The 22,128-nt window shown below is 28.7% G+C and overlaps 2 protein-coding genes across 3 annotated transcripts in view; one reads left to right on the top strand and one right to left on the bottom strand.

The window, feature by feature from the left end:
* LOC127182562 (CMRF35-like molecule 1) overlaps positions 1-727 on the top strand; it is a 17,128-nt gene extending 16,401 nt beyond the window's left edge. Inside the window, exon 8 of the mRNA XM_051137893.1 lies at positions 638-727. Coding sequence (XP_050993850.1) covers positions 638-646 — 9 coding nt within the window. The 3' untranslated portion in view covers positions 647-727. The remainder of the gene's footprint in view (positions 1-637) is intronic.
* The window catches only part of lrrc24 (leucine rich repeat containing 24), a 25,703-nt gene extending 3,575 nt beyond the window's left edge, over positions 1-22,128 (bottom strand). Inside the window, exons 1-4 of one of the 2 annotated variants that reach the window (XM_051137870.1) lie at positions 21,767-22,128; positions 5,986-6,203; positions 1,808-2,086; positions 625-793 (exon numbers count right to left, since the gene is read on the bottom strand). In XM_051137870.1, the coding sequence (XP_050993827.1) occupies positions 625-793; positions 1,808-2,086; positions 5,986-6,147 (610 nt within the window). In that variant the 5' untranslated portion in view covers positions 6,148-6,203; positions 21,767-22,128. The remainder of the gene's footprint in view (positions 1-624; positions 794-1,807; positions 2,087-5,985; positions 6,204-21,766) is intronic. The other variant, XM_051137874.1, reaches the window with a different exon arrangement.

Here is a 22,128-nt window from a genome sequence, read left to right as displayed (position 1 = left end):
AAAAAACACTGCTGTACAATTCTCTGGACTCTCTAGGCCAATAATTATAAAAAAAAAAAAATGTTGAAATTCATACTTTGGGAAGCCATAACGGGGTTATTTATAAAAGGGGCCTGTCCAAATTTACCTAAAATCTTATAAAGCCTAAAGGAAAACTCAAAACTTCACGAAACCTGCTGAGCACATGTGACAGGTGATTCTAAACAAGCATACAAAGTTTTAAGGGGATCGGCTAGCCCCATAATAGTCATAAATGTAAAAAAAAAATATATATATATATGCTAAATTACCTGGATTTGCCGAAAATGCTTTTTTAAATCATTGCTTTGATGGTAACAGGTTTGCTAAATAATGTCTTGTTTCATGTGCTTAAATGCCTATTTTTTTTACTGTTTTTGAAAGTCTCTTATGGCTGGCTGAATTTTTAATGTAGTAAAAAGAAATGAAAAATATTATTACAAATATTATTACAAATTTAAAATAACTGTTTATGAATAATAAAAATCAGCATTTATGTGAACATTGCTGAATATAAGTAGTAATTTATTTTTTTAAAATCTTATTGACCCCAAACTTATGAATGGTAGTGTTTTTTTGTGGCACTGGCCAATGTAAACCTCTTACCTGTGACTCTCAGCACCTGTAGACTGACGAGGGGTTTGAGTGAAGCGGGACTCAGGGTCCTCAAGTTATTCCTGCTCAGATCCAGAAGAGCCAGAGAGGACAGACCCACCAGAGCTTGGTCTCCCAGCACCTCCACCGCATTCTCCTGCAGATGCAGCTCCTGCAACCGCTGCAGTCAACATTTCATCATGATAATTATGACGAGCATGATCAGGGCTATCATAAAAACAAACTTTGTAAAGCAATCTAGCATAATGCAGAGTCATCTGTCTTCAGTTCAGTGTCTCCATCAAATTAGCATATTGCTGAAAAAGCCACTATTCATTTAGTACTTTTATGAGTTTTTGTACTGTGGTTTCCACTTCTGCAATCCATGCTGTTGTTTACATCAGAGTATCGCCAATATGGTCGCGCATCCAGGTAACTGACCAAATCGGGACGTAAGTGCAAACCCTGTATAGTGGCAACTGGAAATGGCAACTAATTTTTCAGTGTTCACATTTACCCAAAAGCAAAATACAAATCCACAATGGTGTTTTGATGACTTTACAGAAGAGCCAATCAGTGCGTCCGCTTTAAATAAAATGATTGGATGCCCTACCTGCCTGTCAACCTATGTGTTTGCATACCTTCGAGGTTTTCATAAGATGGAGGATTTGGATGAAATGTTTTGGTTTCAATCGATACAACGAACTTAAGGAGTTTCTTCTCGACAGGTAAGCTGAACTTCAAATTAAAAGAATTTCTAATATGTCGGACCTTTATTGAAAGTAGCCTACTTTTACTTGTTGAGAAGTGTTTTCATTTTTATAAACCAATGAGAGCCTTGTTTGTGATGTTTGACGTGCGAAATGGGCGTTTAAAAATATGCTTTATTTTTTGTAATTCCGCTAGGTGGCACTAAATAGCGCAAAAACTGCGAAATTACATTTATGATGCTAAAATCTTTTTTTTTTTCTCCTTACAATTTCGTTTTGGAAATAATCTTGTTTAGGTACTCATGATCTCTTGAATCATCTTTTTGCCCATTTCATGGAGCTTACAATAAAATTACAGTCCTAGTTGAACGTTTATAGTCAATTTTTAAATGAATGTTTTAGTCACATTAATACTCCTATAACCTACATGGGAATGTTAAAACATTTGAAAATGCCTATTTTGATATTCATCTGATATATTCTACCTGCAGTCCGCGGAAGGTGTAGTCCTCCAGTCTGGTGATCTGGTTTCCTGCGAGGTAAAGGATGCGCAGGTGGTCCAGGCCGCGGAACACGTCAGCTGTGATCAGGTGGATGCGGTTTCCATTGAGCGCGAGCTCAAGAAGCAGACCCAGGTTTCTAAACGCCCCAGCTTCCAGCGTGGAGATGCTGTTGTTCTGCAGGTAGAGGTAGTGCAGCTGGCCGAGGTCAGAAAGATCCCGCTGACGGATCTGTCCGATGGCATTGTCCTGTAGAAAGATGGTCTGAACAGGACCATGGGATTCAATGGGAAAAACATTAGTACGCTAACACAGGTTTTGAAATAAAAGAGATAGTGAGTGATATGGTTAACTAACATAAAATGCATTTAAGCAGAAAGAACTAGAGATAAGTTTTGACTGGTAGCTAGTCAATGTGTAATAAAACATTTCAGTTGTCTGAGAAACATAATAATAATAATAATAATAATAATAATAATAATAATAATAATAAATTATTTTATTGATAATTAAATTATATTATTATTATTTATGCTTTATAGTTGTAGTCTAATGATAATTTAAATGACATTAATAATGAAATTATCATTTTGTTGTTATAATTATTATACTTATAATTATTATTATTAATAGTGCAAGTATTATTATACATATTGTTAAAAACTGTTGTCATGAATAATAATATTACTACTAATGAAGTACATTAACAATACAATTATTATTATTATTATTTAATAATATAATAATAATAATAATAATATATTAGTGCAATTATCAATATTGTGCATATTTTTATTAATGCTGTTGTCATTAATAATAATAAATTATATAGTTAATTATAATAGTGGAATTGTTATGTTTCATTATTGTAGTCTAATAATGATTTAAATTCTATTAATGGAATTATGTTTTATTGCTATAGTCTAATGATCATTTAGTTCAAAGACAGAAATAAAATATGAATTAATAGTATTTTTGATGGATAGTTCTTTGATTATTAGTTTTATGGTTTTAAAAATAATATAATAATTAAAAATAAAATAATTTAAAAAAACAATAGAACTATTTTTAAAATAGTAGAAAAAATAAAAAATTAATTAAATTTTTACTAATTTAAAAAAAAATACTTTAAAAAATAACACACACACACACACACACACACACACACACACACACACACACACATATATATATATATATATATATATATATATATATATATATATATATTTTTTTTTTAACTATAATTTCTAATATTAAACGTAGTAACACAATTCTAAAAATTTAATGAGAATCTGCATCGCTTTTATTTTATAGAAAACTGCAGTGATTATAATGGCGATCTAGTTTTGCCGTGCCGAGAAATAAAAGCAACATCCATCTTTTTCATGTCAACATGAGTTTCTGTCCTAATCAGCGACAGCAGCGAGAGACTGCAGACAAAAAACACCCTTTTAGCCTGTTCTGAAACACAAAGTTTAGTGTTTTTTCTTTATCTGTTCCTTTTCAGTCTGTTTCAGGTGAATTAAGAGTGAAAGAAGGTTTTCTTTAACATGAAATGGATCAATACAAAGTTCTGGGGGTGTTGCACAATTCTGGGTCGACTATCCTTGAGCGCAAACGAATCAATTAGCAGCATCAGAAGGGCATTAATGGGCTTTCGCAAGAGCAGAACAAGCGAGAGGCCTGTCTTCACTCATTTAACTGTATTAATGATGCAACATATTACACTGATTATTTTCTAATTGATTTCTATCAAGCTATTGTCTGTGATCAAACGCGGGCTGAGCCGAAGCAAATTTCTTGTGAAGCATAGGTTACGTGGGTCAATTGAGCAATTTATTCGAGCCGGCTCATGAATATTCACGAGCTGCAGTGATGTTAGTGATGTGACTGGAGTAGAACAGAGACATGCAAATAGGGTCCACAGGGTGACACCACCATGATTTAGTGAATGATTCCCAGCACTATCTGGAGTTATGATCTATGATTTTACTGCCAGGTTTGCTGTATTGTGGGTCAAGGTGTAGATACAAACAAAAGAAGGCAGTATTTTATCATTTGGTTGACCAGATGACCAGAATAAAAAAATGGGACAGGCTGGAAAGTAGTGCAAGTGTTCCTGTATTATATATGAGAGTTCAGATGTGATGTAGTGTTTTTCAATTCACAGAAGTCTGTAAAGAAGTGAATGGAAATAAAGAAACATTGTTTAATCATTCACAATAAGACCGAATACATTTACTATTCAGCCGTTTTCTCCCATAACAGGAAATGTAAAGTATAAACATCTTGACATTATTTCTGCTCAAAAAAATTATGCTAAAAATTGTATATAAAAACAATAAAAACGCCAAAAACACACAAAAAATAATTCTTGCTATTTGAGCATTTCTTAAAAATTGTATTAATGATACTAAATAATGTAATAGAATCATTTAATTATAAAGTATAATGTGTTAATAATTATATTACTAATATACTTAATTCAATTAAAATAATTCAAATTATTAGAAAACTTAATCACTGTAGGAACTATTTTTGACATGTTGTGACTTTGGAATATTTTTCCATACTGTTTTTTTAACATCATAACAACAATAAATACCAAAACACATTGTTTTTAATGATTTGAGTAGCTATTCATTTTTATTATTATTTTTTTGTAAAATATTGTTAACTACTTATTTCAATTAAAATCATTCAAAATTATTAGAAAAATTAAAAAGTCACTGTAGGAACTGTTTTTGATGTTCTGTGACATTGGAATATTTTTCATTATTGTTTTTAACATTTATAACAGCAACAAACACTAAAAACACAAAAATCATTCTTATGATTTGAGTATTTATAAAACATTATAAATAACTACTTATTTCAATTAAAATAATTCAAAATTATTAGAAAAATTAATAAATTACTGTAGGAACTGTTTCTGACAATCTATGACAAGTTTTCCTTGTTGTTTTTAACATTTATAATGACAATAAGCACCAAAAACGTTCTTATCATTTGAGTATTTATTAAAAATGGGATTGTTTATATTATTAATCACTTTTTTAAATTAAAACAATTTGAAATTTAAATTTAATTAATAAATCACTGTAGGAACTATTTTGGAAGAATTTTTGTTTATAACAACAATAAACACCAAAAACACAAAAAAAGCATTCTTATGATTTGATATATGATATTTATTATTATTATTATTTATTTCAATTAAAATAATTCAAAATTATTAGAAAAAAATATAAATCACACTGTTATTAAACAACAAAAACACACAAAATATGATACAATTATTTATTAAAATTGTTATTATTTATGTTATTAATTAATAATTTGAATTTTGTTTTAAAGTTTAAATGATCAGAAAAATTAATAAATCACCGCAGGAGCTATTTTTGATGTCCTGTGACACTGAAATATTTTTCCTTGTTGTTTGTAACATTTCTACCAACAATAAACACCAAAAACACACACACAAAAAAAACAATCATATGATTTGAGTATTTATAAAACTTTTTGTTTTATTATTTTAACTACTTATTTAATTTAAAATAATTCAGAATTATTAGAAATATTAATAAACCACTGTAGGAACTGTTTTTGGTGTTCTATTACATGCTTTCCATGTTGTTTTTAACACTTATAACAACAATAAACATCACACAAACATTCTTATTACTTAAATTGTTACTATAAATATTATTATTTATATTATTAATTGCTTATTTTGATTAAAATAATATATGTATATTTTTTAATTCAGAAAAACTTTTTTTAATGTGCATTGCAAAATATATTTATTAAATGGTTAGGTTACAAAATGACATAACCTTTCACTCTTAAAAATAAAGTTTTCAAAAGGGGTTTTCGCAATGATGCCATAGAATAGTCCTTTTTGCTTCCCCAAAGAACTTTCAGTAAAAGTTTCAGTTAAGGTTTTCATTTCAGTTTATTTTTTTCTTAGTGTGAAGAACATTCTTATAATCTAAAGAACCTTTTTCCACTATAAAGAACCTTTTGTGGAGTGCAAAGATTCCATGAATGTTGAAGGTTCCAAATGGAACCGCTGATGCTAACATTGAACCTTTTTTGTGACACGTCAAAGGCCTTGAATGACCCACCGATAGACCTCCACACGCATTTGTGCAACTGACCTGTGTCCCCTGTGCAATGCCTTGCGGGATCTCTTTGAGCCCGATGGATCCACATTCGACAGTCAAACTATAGCAGCGGCACCCAGAAGGACAACCGACAGAAGATGCACACAGCTGGGCCAACATGAGCACCAACACCGCAGAGAGCTGAGGAGGATTCATCTCAGAAAAAACTGTGAAAACAGGAAAGAGGGAATGATAGAAAAGAGGCGGCAGAACTAGGGCAAAAGAGAGGAAAGAGAAAAGAAGAAAGAGAAAGACGGATTGCAGTTAAACCAGCGGAATAATTGTCCAAAAAAGAAAAAAGAGAGAGACAAAAAGACACTGCTTGTTGTTAAAGAGCGCATGCACGTGTGAGCTAATCGGATCCGTAACGCATGAGAATCCCGCTTAAGTGGATCGGAAAATTGAATCCTGCCGAGCAGAAAGGGAAGTAGGCGTAGAGTCAACATAAGGAGGGGGAAGAAAATGTCTGAAAGACAGATAGTGCTCACTCCTTCCTCCCGGTCCCTACAGAGCAGTCTCTTAGGAAGAATCTGTGGTGGGCTTTGGTTAATTAAACATGAGGCTTGAGGTGCACATGCTTGCTGCCTCCAGGATCTCTCTTCTGTTTTGAGAGAATATGAAATACAACTCCAAACACTGGCCGGCGTGCACTGCACGCTTCTCCCGGGAGAGCAGATCAAACCCTCAGCCTGCTCCACTCGCCTCATCCATCTCAAATCCCCAGCTTTTCATTAAGACATGGATTATAAGAGTTATGAACAAAGACATGTGCATTTTGGCCCCCTTGGTCCCAGATTTACAGCATACTGGACTGGATGTACTTCAGGGGTGGACTGTATGATTGTGTATACTGCCAGAAATGTGTTAAAAAGCTTACCTTGGAGTATATATTAATACATATTCGTATTCAGTATGCATTATATAACACCTAAGATCCATTTATAAAAATGATCCTATCTGTTAGTTTGCATTTATATAAAATAAAAAATTAAAATTAAATAGTCATTACATTTATGTTTTTCATATTAAGCTGATGAAGGCTATTTATTTGATCAAAAATACAATATAAAAACCTGTAAAATCTTAAAATATTATTACAATTTAAAATAGCTGTTTTTCTATTTAAATATATTTTAAAATGTAATTTATTTATGTGATGCAAAGCTGAATTTGCAGCATCATTACTTCAGTCTTCAGTGCCACATGATCCTTTGGAAATAATTAAATTATATGCTAATTTTCTGCTCAAGAAACATTTCGTATTATTATTATTAGAGTTGAAAACAGTTGTGCTGTTTCATATTTGTACATTATATTTATTTGAAATAGAAATTAAATGTGTAAAATTTAAGTTAAACTTTTACATTTGTAAAAATGTAAAAATTAATTTGTAAATTTAAAATGTAAATTTAAATAAATAGATTTTTAATTAAGAAATTAAAATGTATCAGTTTAAAATGTTAAATGTAAATATTAAATATTCTTTAAAAAATAAATAATTATTAAATCATTTTTATTATAGAAATTAAAATGGATAAATTAATGTGCACATTTTTACACATTTAGGTTCTATTTATATATATATATATTATAGAACTTAAATAGAATTTAAATAGAACTTACATATAACAATCAAAGAACTATCTATCAATAGTCATTTAAAAACAATAAGACATTTTGTAATTAATAATTTTTTTAAAATTTAGCAATTAAAATTAATAAACCAATTTTTACATTTTTATTTATATTTAAACAAATATTTATATATAAATAATAGTAGTATATAATATTATATTATTATATAATATTATAAATATATATTTATAAGCATTTATTTTCTATATATTTAAAGAAATTGTAATTATTTTTTTTAAATTTAGCAATTAAATAGCAGTTTTTTTTAACGAATTTTTGTTTACAAATTTATATATATATATATATATATATATAGATATATATATATACTTTTAAATATAGATAGATATATATACACACATTTTACAACATTTACAACATAACTATATAGAAATGTATCTATATATGTGCGTGTTGTTATATATAAAATATTTTATATATACACATTAAAATGAATGCCATATACAATTATAATTAACCAATAAAAAAATCTATAAATAAATCAAATAAATAATATGAACTGCTCAAAATTACATCTGAACATCAAATATGCTCTGACTGACTGTGATTTCATTGTTGTATCACATTTTTACTGAGGACAGTCCAATTACTTGTAGCTGGAAACCTGTGGCACCTGCTTAGGACACAGTGAAACACATTTCAAACTTGATTTTTGTTTCATTGAACAGAACAACAAGGAGAAACAAGACAGGAAAATACTAACCTTCTCTATACCTGCCAGCAATAGCATCCTTTTTTCCCAAACTACAACTCTTTCTTTCTTTCTTTAGCTGCTGTGTTCTAGATAAATCCAGAGTGAAAGAGAGTTTGCCGAGAGCCAGAGCCTCACCCAAACCCAAAGAAGCCTCACAAAACGGATCAATACGGAGTTCTGTGTGCGTTTAGCTGTTCTAGGTCATCTGTCTCAGAGCTTAGAGCCTCACAGACGTCTCTGAAACATGGTAGTGACTGAAAATATCAGCGCTGAAAGATTTAGAGGGCCAAAGCACGACACGAGGCGTTTGGAAATGCGGATCTGAGATACGAGCTCTGAAACGAATGCGTCTAGGGCTCCTAAATAATGCTCGAAACTTTAAATATGAAGCGACATCTCATTTTTCAGAAAAACACATCATAATGCATAAAGAAAGAGAGATCGTCTCTGCGGGGACAGATAACAATGAATTGTTTCGTTTGGCTTCGATACTGATGTGATACATTTGGGCCGTTCTTGGCTTAAATGTGTCATTGAGTGATGAACCGTGAGCAAATGTGAATATTTTATGCCTGTTGCTTAATTTAGAGAGTATTTGAGAGGACAGCGAGCTAGATTAATGCAACATGACCCACATAAGCCTTTTTATCTGCTCAAAGCATGAAGGAGAAAGACACGATAAACATCAGTGAAGAAATGGCAGTCTATTCAAGTCCACTGTCCTGCACTCAAACGCTATTCGCCTGTCGCTGGAGAAAGAGAATGGAAATCACAGCAGATAGAATAAAGGGCGAAATGGGAAATTCTGAATGAGTTTTGCTTTCAGCGCCTTTCGTTTGCTACGTGTGTCGCCTCACAAACATCTGCAAGCCAAAGGAAGGAGCCGTGAAGTGTTGAAAAGGCGATGTTTCGTGAGATACGCCGCTCTCTTACATGTGCGTCAGGTTCTGAAGTGATTCTGCCAGATGAGATCCTTTAAAAGCACCGGGAACATCTACAGAATTTAATATTTAGAGGCTTCGCGGCGGTTTATCGTGAGACCCCGTGTTTGGAATTCACCACATTTCCCTCCAAGAACAGCGGAGGGTGTTGAGAACGGAAAACGGAGGAATGATGGATGGATTTTCAAGTCTTAACAGATGTCAGATCTCAGATGGATTCATAGACAGACAGACAGACTGACATAGGGAAATAGGATATTCAGTGAGGGGGAGAAAAAGTAGCCAGAGATTGGATTAGTACATCTGAATTGATTGAATCTTGAAAAGTGGGAATTGTATAGGCCTACAACAGGTGGTTGGAGTATGAAAGAATGACAAATTTGTGACATTGAAGAGGTCAAGGTTGGCCTGTTAGATTACACAATGTGGGGGAAAAAAAAAGACTTTTCTCCACTGATGGACAGTGAAATTGGCCATTATTTATTAATTTATTTATTCTGGCATGCAACATATAATCTTACTTTCAGTAGAGGGTTTAAAAAATAATAATAAATTGTATGTATGGATGAATAATTTGAAATAAATAATAATAATAATAAAAAATTATTTGAAATAATAATGGTCATTATTATTATTAGGTAACATGAACATTGCTTTTAGTAGAGAATTAATAAATAAAATAAATAATTTTAAAATAATACAAATGTGAAATAATGAAATAAAATGTATTTATTATTATTATTTTTTTATTATTATTATTATTATTATTATTATTATTATTATAGGCAAGTAACATAAATCTTGCTTTTAGTAGAGGATTATAAAATAAAAATGTATGATTGACTATATAAGTCATTGTATATTAAATACATAAAAAGTAAATAAATAAATACATAAAATAAAATGTAAAAATAATCAATTTTATAAAAAAAAACACATGAATGAATTAGTTAATTTAATATTATTATTATTGCTTTTAGTAGATGATTTAAAAATAGAATAAAATAATAAAAATATATTTGAATATATAAATAAAGTATATAAAATATATTTGAATATATAAATAATTGATTAATCATAAAATAATTTTTTATAAAAAAACGAAATTTTATTAAAAAAAACTAAAATAAAATTATATGAATGAATTAGTTTATTATATTATTATTGTTATTATTATAATTATTGGAAAGTAACAAAAATCTTGTTTTTAGTAGAGGATTTAAAAATAAAATAATAAAATAAAATGTATGAAAAAATAAATAAATAATTGATAAAATTAATAAAAAATAAATACATAAAATAAATTTTTAATGAAAGAAAAACTAAATAAAAATGTATGAATAAATAAATAAACGATTGAAATAAAAAATAAATACATGAAGTACAATTTTAATTAATAAAAACTAAAATAAAATTTATAAATTAGTTTCAGATTATTATTATTATTATTATTATTATTAATTTTATTTTGCAAGCAACATATAAGTCCTGCTTGATAAATCCTGCTATGAAAGAATAAACAAAAATACAAACAAATAAATAAATAATCCCTTAAATAAAAATCAAGAAATACATGAAATAAAATAAAATAAAAAATAGTTCAGTTAAAAACAAGAATTCTGTCATTACGTATGCTTATGTTATTGCAAACTGTATTACGCAAATGGAGAAATGTTGTCTTTCAAGCTTCATAAAAAACAAAAAGCACCACAAAAGTGTTGTAAAAGCGGTCCAGATGACTTGTGTGCAATATTTCAAGTCTTCCAAAGCCGCTTGATTCACGATGCTTTGAGAAGCGGACTAGAGCTCATATCATTATTCATTGATAATCCTTCCCTCCAGTGAACTGTTAAACACAGCGAGTGAACTATTGAGAGGCCTGTCAGTCGAGTTGATGAGAAGGCCAACAGACATAGAAATAGAGACGAAACAGATGGTGCATTCACACATTCTTCATAAATGTTTTCCCTCATTTTAGCCTCCCTTAAAAAATCAATTCTGCTAAAAAAAAGCAGTTGTTTTGCAACAAATTCAGCCCATCAGTTTCTCAAAACAGCTACAAAAAGGAAAACAAAAGAGCATCATTCTTCAGCGGCCAGCTGCTGTCTTGGGGGTTTCTGGATGATATACAGTACGAATGTCAGTTTGCTTCAGAGGTATTTTCTACTGTCATGAGCCTGGTTATAATTCTGCACGCTTTGGATGAGCTATAAGGCCTGTACAGACCTGACAAGCTAATACACTCTGGTTTATAGTTCGTACTGGAGCTGAATGCAGTAAAGGCTGTGATTCTGTGAGCAGCCAGCGCTTTGTTTGCTCTTGTCTGCCAGCAGCTCGGAGAGTTTAATATGTACAGTGCTGAATGTAAGCAGCTGATTCGTGAAATGGCACTTCTTTCAGGACTCTGGCCCTGAGCTAGAGCATGTAGACAGACAACTGTCCTTGTGCAAGGAAACTTGTACTTGAGATGTGCATGTGCTGCTCTGAATAGGAAAATGTGAGCTCAGTGAAGCACAATAAAATGTAAACTACCTTTTCCTAGAAAATCGAAGAATTCATGACAAAAACTTGGTCAGATCATATTATACCACAAAATCAAAAGGGGAAAAATATTGACATTAAACATAACAAAGATGAATCCTGTTGTATTTTAGGACTAATAAGACTAATAATAATGATGACGATGGTGAGAAATACTACTACAACAGATTAATTACATAAGTTTCACCCAGGTTTTAAAATAAAATAAAATATTTTGATTTAATTACATTTTAAAAGTATTGATCTTCAAACAATCTTACAAATTAATTATTGCTATTATTAGTATTATTTTATTATTATTATTATTATTATTATTATTATTATTGTTATTATTATAAATATATGCTACTAATAAAAATGTACATTATACAGATAAAAAATAATAATAACAAATGTTACTAATAAAAATAAATTAGATAATTTTTAAAGAAATATCACTTTTCCACCCAGTTTTTAAATTAACAAGCAAAATAAAATTAAATATTTTGATTTAATTACATTTTTTTAAATAAAATTAATAAAATTAAATACATTTTATTAAATAAATTTAATAAAATTATTAATCTTCAAAAAAATCTTACAAATGAATTATTGCTATTATTAGTATTGTTGTTTTGTTATTATTATTATTATTATTATCAGAAGTAGTAGTAGTAATAAATAATAATAATAATAATAATAAAAATGCTACTAATAAACATTAATTAAATAAGTGTTATATCACATTTTACATTTTTCCACACAGGTTTTAAATTAACAAGCAAAATGTTAAATTAAATAACATAAAACATTTTAATTTGATTACATTTTAAAAGTTAATAATGTTAAAATTATCTTTCAAATTAATAATTGCTATTATTAGTATTGTTTTGTTACTATTATTATTATTATTATTATTATTATTAACAGTAATAAATACAAATAAAAACTAATAATAATAAATAAATTACATAATTTTTAAACATGTGGTTTTTAAATTAACCAGCAAAATAAAATAAAATAAAATAAAAAATAAAAACATTTTGATATGATTACGTTTTAAAATGGTAAAATAATTGTAAACATTTATTATCTTAATAACAATAATAATAATAATAATAATAATAATAATAATAATAATAATAATAATAATAATAATAATAATTATTATTATTATCATCATCATTATTGTATCAAAATATGTATAATATTCATTATTTTTAAATAATTATTTATCCAGTATTATTTTGTATATTTTTCAAATACACATAAATATTATCAAGATGTATAAATACTATTTTATATTTAATACTGTTAATAACAATAATAATAATTATTATTGTTATTAGCATCATTATTATATTAATAATATAATTTTATATTTACTATTGTTCAGAATTTCGATTTCTATTTCAAATAAATGCTGTTCTTTTTACACTTTAAAATCAAATAATCCTGAAAAAAATATTTTTTGTTTTTACAAAAACATGAAGCAGGACAACTGTTTTCAACACTGACAATTATGTTTTTAAATACGTTTTTTGAACAATAAATCAGCATCACAGGAATAAATTACACTTAAATATATATTAAAATAGAAAATTGTTATTTCAAATTATAATAATATTTCATAATATTACAGTTTTTACTGCATTTTTTGTTCTTTTATTTCAGAATGAAGAAATCAGATGAGAAATTCTTCCAAATCTAAAATTGTAATGGTCCTAAAATACCCAGAAAGACATCTGTTGAACACTTATAAACGACATTTGTACTTTTTATCATTTTATCTCCAAGAACACACATTATGCTCTTGGGTTTTCGGCCACATTACTGTCTTAACAATAAAATCTGACATCACCTCTAGATATGAATGTGTCATTATTTCAGTGAATGAACTCCATACGCTTGCACCTGTCACCCTCGTATAACATCATATTCAAACGTAATGCGTTCCCGGGAGTGCTTTCTTTAATGGGCCGAGCTAAAAGCTTCGAATGTTAGGACTGACCCACATCATCAATACAAATCACGCCTATCGCGTCAGCTGACAGCAGCATTCATCAGCGACGCTCTGCGCTCGCACATCTCTAATTTAAGAGTAAACTCTGAGTCTGAATAAGCAGACTTGAAGAGATTAGATTCAGTGTGTCAGGAAGAGATAAGAGAGAGAAAGTGTGAGTGAGAGAGCAAACACACAGCGATGCCCTCCGGCCATGCCTCCCATGTTGTCATGGAAACAATAGCACAGGGTTTGGATTCTGAAGGCAAGGCCTGCAGGCACTGTTACGACCGAGAGCAGCGTTCGGCTCTCAGGAACAAGGCTGAGACAAAGAAACAAAGGACGAGCCAGATTAACCGAGGGGGAAAGTGATCAGGGAGAAAGAAAGAAACGCATTCGTTAAATGTTTGCCGTGGACCACCTTTCATCCGCCTCGAGTCAAATATGCCATAAGCGTCACTATTATTAGTGCTCATATTTATGGTTCGAAATTATGACACTGTATGTTACTGGAAAAGTAGAATTTAGAGAATGTTGACAAGTAGATTGTACTTCTCAAAGTAATAATAATAATTTACACTTTAATTAAAGCAACTTACAAAAGACCAACAATATTCAAATATACAATGGCCGGTTTATTAGACAATTAGATTAGGATAATAATCAAAATAATATAAAAAATATATAAATAAATGCTATTATTAAAAATAATTACATATTATTAATAATTACACACAAAATTTCATCCCAGTTTTAATTTAACAAGTAAACCTTGGTGCAAAATGAAATGAAATGAAACAAAATAAAAACCGATTAATCAAAATGCCAGTATTCATAATATATAATTGCCGGTTTTTAGACAATTACATTAGGGTAATACTAGTACTACTAATAATAAAATACAAATAATAATAATAATAATAAAAATACTTCTATTAAACTGTATACTATTATTAAAAATAATAACTTTTTTTTTTTTTAAAGAATATCACACAGGTTTTCATCCAATGAAACCTTGGTGCAAAATAAAATAAAATAAAATACATTTTTAAAGAATATCACACAAGTTTTCATCCAGGTTTTAATTTAACAAGTAATCTTGGTGCAAAATAAAATAAAATAAAATACTTTTTTTAAAGAATAACACACAAGTTTTCATTCAGGTTTCAATTTAACAAAATAAAATAAAATAAAATAAAATAAAATAAAAGCAATTAATCAAAAAGCCAACAATATTCAAAATATACAATGGCCAGTTTTTTAGACATTAGATTAGGATGATGATGATAATTAAAAATAATAATAATAATTTTAAAAAACAAATACACTACTATTAAAAATTATTACATATTTTTTAAAGAATATCACCCAATTTTTCAGTAAACTTTGGTGCAAAATAAAATAAAATAAAATAATCAAAAAGCCAACAATATTCATAATATATAATGGCTGGGTTTTTAGACATTAGATTAGGCTGATGATTATGATGATAATAATAATAATAATAATAATAATAATGTATTATTATTATTATTATTTAAGAAATAATTAATTTAAGAAAATAATAATAATAATAATAATAATAATAATAATTATTATTATTATTATTATTATTATTATTTAAAAAATAAATAAATACTATTATTAAAAATTCTTACATATATATATATTTTTAAGAATATCACACAGTTTTTCATCCGGGTGAAAAAGTAAAAAAAAAGTAAACCTTGGTGCAAAATAAAATGAAATATTACATTTTTATTTGATTACATTTCTTGACATTTTTTATATTCATCTGATTATTTTTTCGTAATAAATTTGTTTTAACTCATAAAACATGAATCCAGATAAATGAAAACAAATCAAAAATAAATAAATAAATCATAGGAAACTAAAATATTAACAACTTTTTAATATTTTATTTACTAATTTTTTTTTTACATTTTTTAAAATAAATTCTTAAACTGTTCAAGTTTTTTTATTTGATTAATTAGTCGTTCTTTTTTTTATAAAATACTGTTAAATTTAATTAAACCGTTAAAATGGAATCCAGTTAAATTGAAATGAAAAATGCCAAATTTGGGGGGAAAAAAATTAGGAATAAAAATAAAATGGATTTCATACTGTTAGGCCCTTGTTGTATTTGAACAAACTCCTAACATTTACATTTGCAGCGTTAGCATGTAATTCGTTTGAGCCACAGACATGAATAATATGCAAATTATGTTAAGGCAGAGCATGCTGGTACTTTTATAAAGAGACCAGACCTATAATTTCAACCAAGCAGAACATAAAAAGTGTGAAAAAGTCTCAGAAAGATGGATGTTGGCCATATCTACAGACCAACATATGTATGACCAGAATCCTTTTAAGACTCTTTCACACTTTTCATCTTCTGCTAGGTTAAAATTGCAAGTGAAGTGCAAGGAAAAAACATGTTTTCTAAAGAGCCGTGTGTGTGTGCGAGACACAAAAGGATGTAAATTGTTATGCTCTGCGATGTCACTTGAGCGTTGTTCCTCTGTGATGGTGTGTTTGGGTAATCACAGCATACGAGGGCAGTAATCAGAGACGCAAACACACTTCCACCCCGTAGTCTTTTATCATTTCTCATCAGAAGTGAACTCACACAGTCCCAGCGAGACGCCAAACTCGCACCTACTGTCTCCGAATCAATTCGAGGCCTGTGCGTTTCTGTAGCGTGTGCCGGCGTGTCACCAATTTACCCTGAGCCTCTGAATTTCAGATGCTCCAAATGAATAGACACATCTGCTTGTTATTTAATCGCAGTAGCGTGTCCAGATGCGGTTTGCTCTGATCGATTTTTCTGGTCTCTAAGCACAGATCAATATGTGTGTGTGTGCGTGTTTGTCGGAGGAGCAACACTGTCCACTGATTCCAAAACTTTTTGAGATGCAAATCAATGTGGGAACCTGAACCAAAGTCGTGAGAAATTACATTTTTGCATAAAGGAAATAAAGCCTGTTTGGCATTGTGGCATTATTTTCATGAATATTAAACAAAGCACATTTCCTCCTGAAATTCTCATTACCACAATGCATCCAGGCGTTGTATTTTTAGATGTAATTGTCATTATTCTTTATAATGACTCTCATTAGATTCTCATAATTGTAATACTGTATTTTTTGTTTCGTACAAAACAAATTGCACCAACACAAAATAAGCACAAAATAAAGGCAGTCCAAAATAATATCATAATATAGTAATAATGTTATTATCACACTATTATAAAAAATATAAAAATAATACTTATGCATTACAGTAATGAGAACAGGAAGAAAAAAACTGACTTAATTGTCAAGAAAATAATGCTGTAATACTGTAATGACCCTAAAATAAGCTTAATTTATTTAAGCATATATAATATATAATATAAAGCATTATGTATTGTATTTAACCCCAAAATCATGCGTAATTATATTCTGCATAAGGAAAATAAAGCTTATTTTTCTGGCATTGTGCCATTATGTTCATGAATATTAAATGATTAGTAATTATTCAGTTAATTATTATTCAATTAAACACATTCTCATTATTCACTATAATGATTCTAATTACAGTATTTTTGTGTAGGTTTTTTACAGTAGACTGATTTTTAAATCAGCACTATAAATGGAAAAAATGTTGTTACTACTACTACTATTATTTTATCAATACATTTTAGTAATTTGTTTGCATTACAGTTATGCAAATGAGACTTACATAAATGAAAATAGTGAGAAAGAATGACTTATTTAATAATCATTACTGTAATACAATATTTTTGTGTAGTACCAAATAAATAGCAGCAACACAGAAAAAGAAAAATCAGCACAAAATAAAGGCAGAGAAGTAAAAAATACCATAATGTAGTAAGTAAATTTTTATTACTATATATTTTATTGCATTGCAATTATAAAAACAAGACTTACTTGCATTACATTAATGAGAATGGAGAAAAAAGGAACATATAATAATACTGTAATGACCCTAAAATAAGCTTGATTTATTTAAGCATATATCTAATATAAAGATGTAATATCTTTAAGTGTTATATATCGCATTTCAGCCCAAAATCATGGGAAATTATATTGTGCATAATATAATAATATGAATAAAGCATTAATATAAATAAATAAATAATTGTGCCAATATTTATTTGAATATTAAATTATTATTAATTATTCAATTAATTATTATTAAATTATGTACATTCTTATTACATAATGTACTTGGACATTGTTTTTTTTTTGTAATTCTCATTATTTGCTATAATGATTCTCATTCGTGTAATACAGTATTTTTGTGTGTTTTTACAGTAGATTTTAGCTATTATAGGACTATAAATAATTATATGTTAATATTATTATTATTATTTTATCACAGTACATTTTATTATTTTTGTTAGCATTTAATTTATGCAAATTAGATTTATTTGCATTTACTTAAAAATGAAAACTGAAAAATAATTACTAATTTAATGAATTCTCATTACTGTAAAACAATATTTTTGTGTAGTCCAAAATAAATAGCACAGACTAAAAAAAATAAAAAATAAAAATCTGCGCAAAATAAAGGCAGTAAAAAAGAGACTATTTATCTGGCATTGTGCCTTTAATTTCATGAATATTAAATTATTAAATTAATTATAATTAAATTAAGCACATTCATATTACCATAATGTACCAAGACATTTTTTGTTATTCTCATTACTTTCTATAATGATTCTCATAAATTTAATACAGTATTTCTGTGTAGGTTTTTGCAGTACATTATTATTTAAATCAGTACTATAAATGGAAAAAAATGTATGTATTCATATTTTTTGTATTTTGTCACAGCGCATTTTATTAATTTTTTTTGCATTACAGTTATGAAGATGAGACTTATTTATATTACATAAATGAGAACAGTGAGAAAGAATGACTAAATTAATGAATTCTCATTACTGTAATACAGTATTTTTGTGTAGTTAAATCAGCACTAAATTAGAGACAGTGGAAAAATAATTGCATAATATATGCAATTATATTATGCAATATATATGCATTATATTTTATGATTTTTATCATAAAATTTTTAATTACAATTATTTGCATTACAGTAACAAGAACTGAAAGAAAGAATGAGCACCTTAATTAATTGCCAAGAAAATAAATAATGTAATAACACTGTAATAGTCCTAAAACAGGCTTTATTTTATTGCAAAATATATCTATATTTTATAGATTATTTTTTTAATCAGCACTATAAACTGAAAAAATAATACCATAATGTATTATTATTATTATTATTATTATTATTATTATTTTATCACAGTATATCTTGTTGATTTGTTTGCATTACAATTATGAAAATAAGACTTATTTGCATTACATAAATGAGAACAGTGAAAAAGAATGATTAACTTAAATTCTCATTACTGTAATACAGTATTTTTGTGTAGTACAAAACAAATTGCAATAACTTATTTTGCATAAGTATTTTTTTTTTTTTTTTTTTTTTTAACCAGCACTAAATTATAGATAGTGGAAACATAATTGCATAATAAATAATAAATAATATAATAATGCTGTAATAGTCCTAAAATAGGCTTTATTTTATTGCAAAATATATCTATTCTTTATAGATTAGTTTTTTCAATCAGCACTATAAATGGAAACAATAATACCATAATGTGTTAATATTATTATTATTTTAACACAATTTATTTTATTAATTTGTTTGCATTGCAATTATGAAAATGAGACTTATTTGCATTACATAAATGAGAACAGTGAGAATGACTAACTTAATAAATGTAATAATGCTGTAGTAGGCTAAAATAGGCTTCATTTTATTGCAAAATTGTATTTTATTACATTTTATTAGTTTGTTTGCATTACACAAATGAGAACAGGGAGAAAGAATGACTAACTTAAAGTCTCATTACTGTAATACAGTATTTTTGTGTAGTACAAAATAAATTGCAGTGTTTTTTTTTTAAATCAGCACTAAATTTAAGATATAAAATAAAAATATTTGCATAATGTATTTTTTATTTATTTATTTTACTTACAGTTATTTGCATTACAGTAACAAGAACTGAGAGAAAATGAATATCTTAATAAATTGCCTAGAAAATAATGTAATCATCATTTAATAGTCCTAAAATAGGCTTAATTTTATTGATAAATATAGCAGTTTCTTTAAGCATAATATCTGATTTCCAGGGCGGATCAAACACAATATATTTGAGAGGTCCCACACAAAGCTCATTGTTTGTTACACATGTTGGGTTTTGTAACATTGGAGGATCCACACATGTGCAGCACCTCGCTGGCTGATTTTATCGATCGCTGCTCTGTTATTCAGTGCACGCTCATGCGCCTGTGACACTGTGCTCTTGTGCTGCTACACTGGACTTTCAGCCAGTACAGTCAGATAAGCCTGAAAAGAGCCCGGCGTCATCACTGAATCACCTGTAGCTCAACTTCCAGCTCTGTGAGCTCAATGCCATTCACAGACGCCTGAAGAATATGGAAGAAACCACATCTCAAATCCATATCCAATATGTCTTTTAACCAACATCGCATATAAATCACAACATCTTTTTAAAAACACCTGCTCAAAATAAGTTCAGTATTAAATTGTGGTCAAAATGGCTGATGCTGATACTGATCTAGAGTCATGTCATAAAAAGCGTATATATGTTTATATATACTTTTTTGAAGTAGTAAATAATAATAATAAAAAAAAGTTACTTTTTTTTTTTTTTTTCTATTTTTCACATTTAATTCAATGTGTTATTTGCAGCTTCTTCTTATTTACTAGAAATTTGTGAAAAAATATTTATATAAAAAATATTGTTTATATAATTAAATGTTAAATTATGTATATATTATTAAATTATAGTAATTATTATCAATTAAATTATTTAAATTATTAAAAATTATAATTTGATTAAATATATATATATATATATATATATATATATATATATATGTATACTGTAAAAATGCTGCATTAAATTAAGATTATTAGCAAAAATTTACATTTAATTCAATGTGTTACATTTTTTGTAATTAATTGTCAAATTTACATGCAGTTTCTGTGAAAACTGTTTCTACACCATTTTTTTCCGTGTATATATACAAAGTTACCTCAAATGTCACAAAATATACCTGAAATCAGGCAGTATGCATTAAAACTGTTCATGGTTGGACCATTTTCAACTTTTTTATTAGATTCCAGGCTCTCAAAATAGCCAAAAATTTCCTTACAACTGGTCAGGCAGATAAATCAATCTTTCTCTAATGAGACAGTCTGTAGTAATTTCATTTTGCCAGTTCCATGCCAAATTTCTGCCACATGGATTTCCTGTATGCTTGCCATATTCAGAGTCTGACATTCGCGTCTGTTGCAAAACAATAGACATATTGCATTGCATGCACTCAAACTGTTGTTGTCTCTGTGCAAGTGAGTTTTAAGTTTGCATTCATTTGCATTAACTATAATATAAATCAGCCAGCCTTTATTAACAATGTTGGATGGTAACATCAAAACACACGTTGCTTGGAATATGTTGTTTTTGCATCCTTTTTTGTTAAAATATTACAAAATTATTCATGCATGTGACATCAGATTAGATTTACATATAAATTTTAGTCGTGTATCTGCCAGATTACATACCAAACAAATGCTCTCCTTGTGGACATTCACTGCACTGAATGGCCTTAACGATGCTGATTTTACAGTACTGCACATCATAGTACAAGTGAGACATATTAAAAGTGATGCATCAAAACAATAGGCGCACGATTGTATTACTACTTCAGTTTGTTGCAGGTACAAAAACGCACTGTTGTGAAAGCATGTGGAGAAACACCAGTGCACGTGTCGTGCATTCAATTAGACAAAGTGTTCAAAAGTCACAGGATGCGCGAGTATCTATAGAAATAATACAGATACCGAGGATCTTACCTCCGGTCCGCGGACTCGGTGCGGTGCTGCGTGCGGTGCCGAAGAGCTGCGCTCTTGCTCTTTATACGGACTGAATTCAGATGCACATGAATGAAATATCAATCCACGTCTGGACGGCGAACAAAGCGGCATTTGAGCTGCGATCCGAAAGGCCACCGCTCCGTCCTCCTGGCATCCTCACAGCAGCGATGCTGGAATATTCCTCTGTCACATCCCGCACAAAAACACCAAATTAATAGCAGCCGAGCGTAAAGCTCTTACCAATACGAGTCTAGCGAACCAAAAGACACGTTGAGTATCCCTGTAAAATAGGTTAAGAAGCTTTCTCCAATTCCCTGCTTCCCTATGAGCTCAGCTGAGTC

Source organism: Labeo rohita, chromosome 2, assembly GCF_022985175.1.
Source record: "Labeo rohita strain BAU-BD-2019 chromosome 2, IGBB_LRoh.1.0, whole genome shotgun sequence".
Lineage (NCBI taxonomy): Eukaryota > Metazoa > Chordata > Actinopteri > Cypriniformes > Cyprinidae > Labeo > Labeo rohita.
This window is presented reverse-complemented; position numbering and strand designations above follow the sequence as displayed.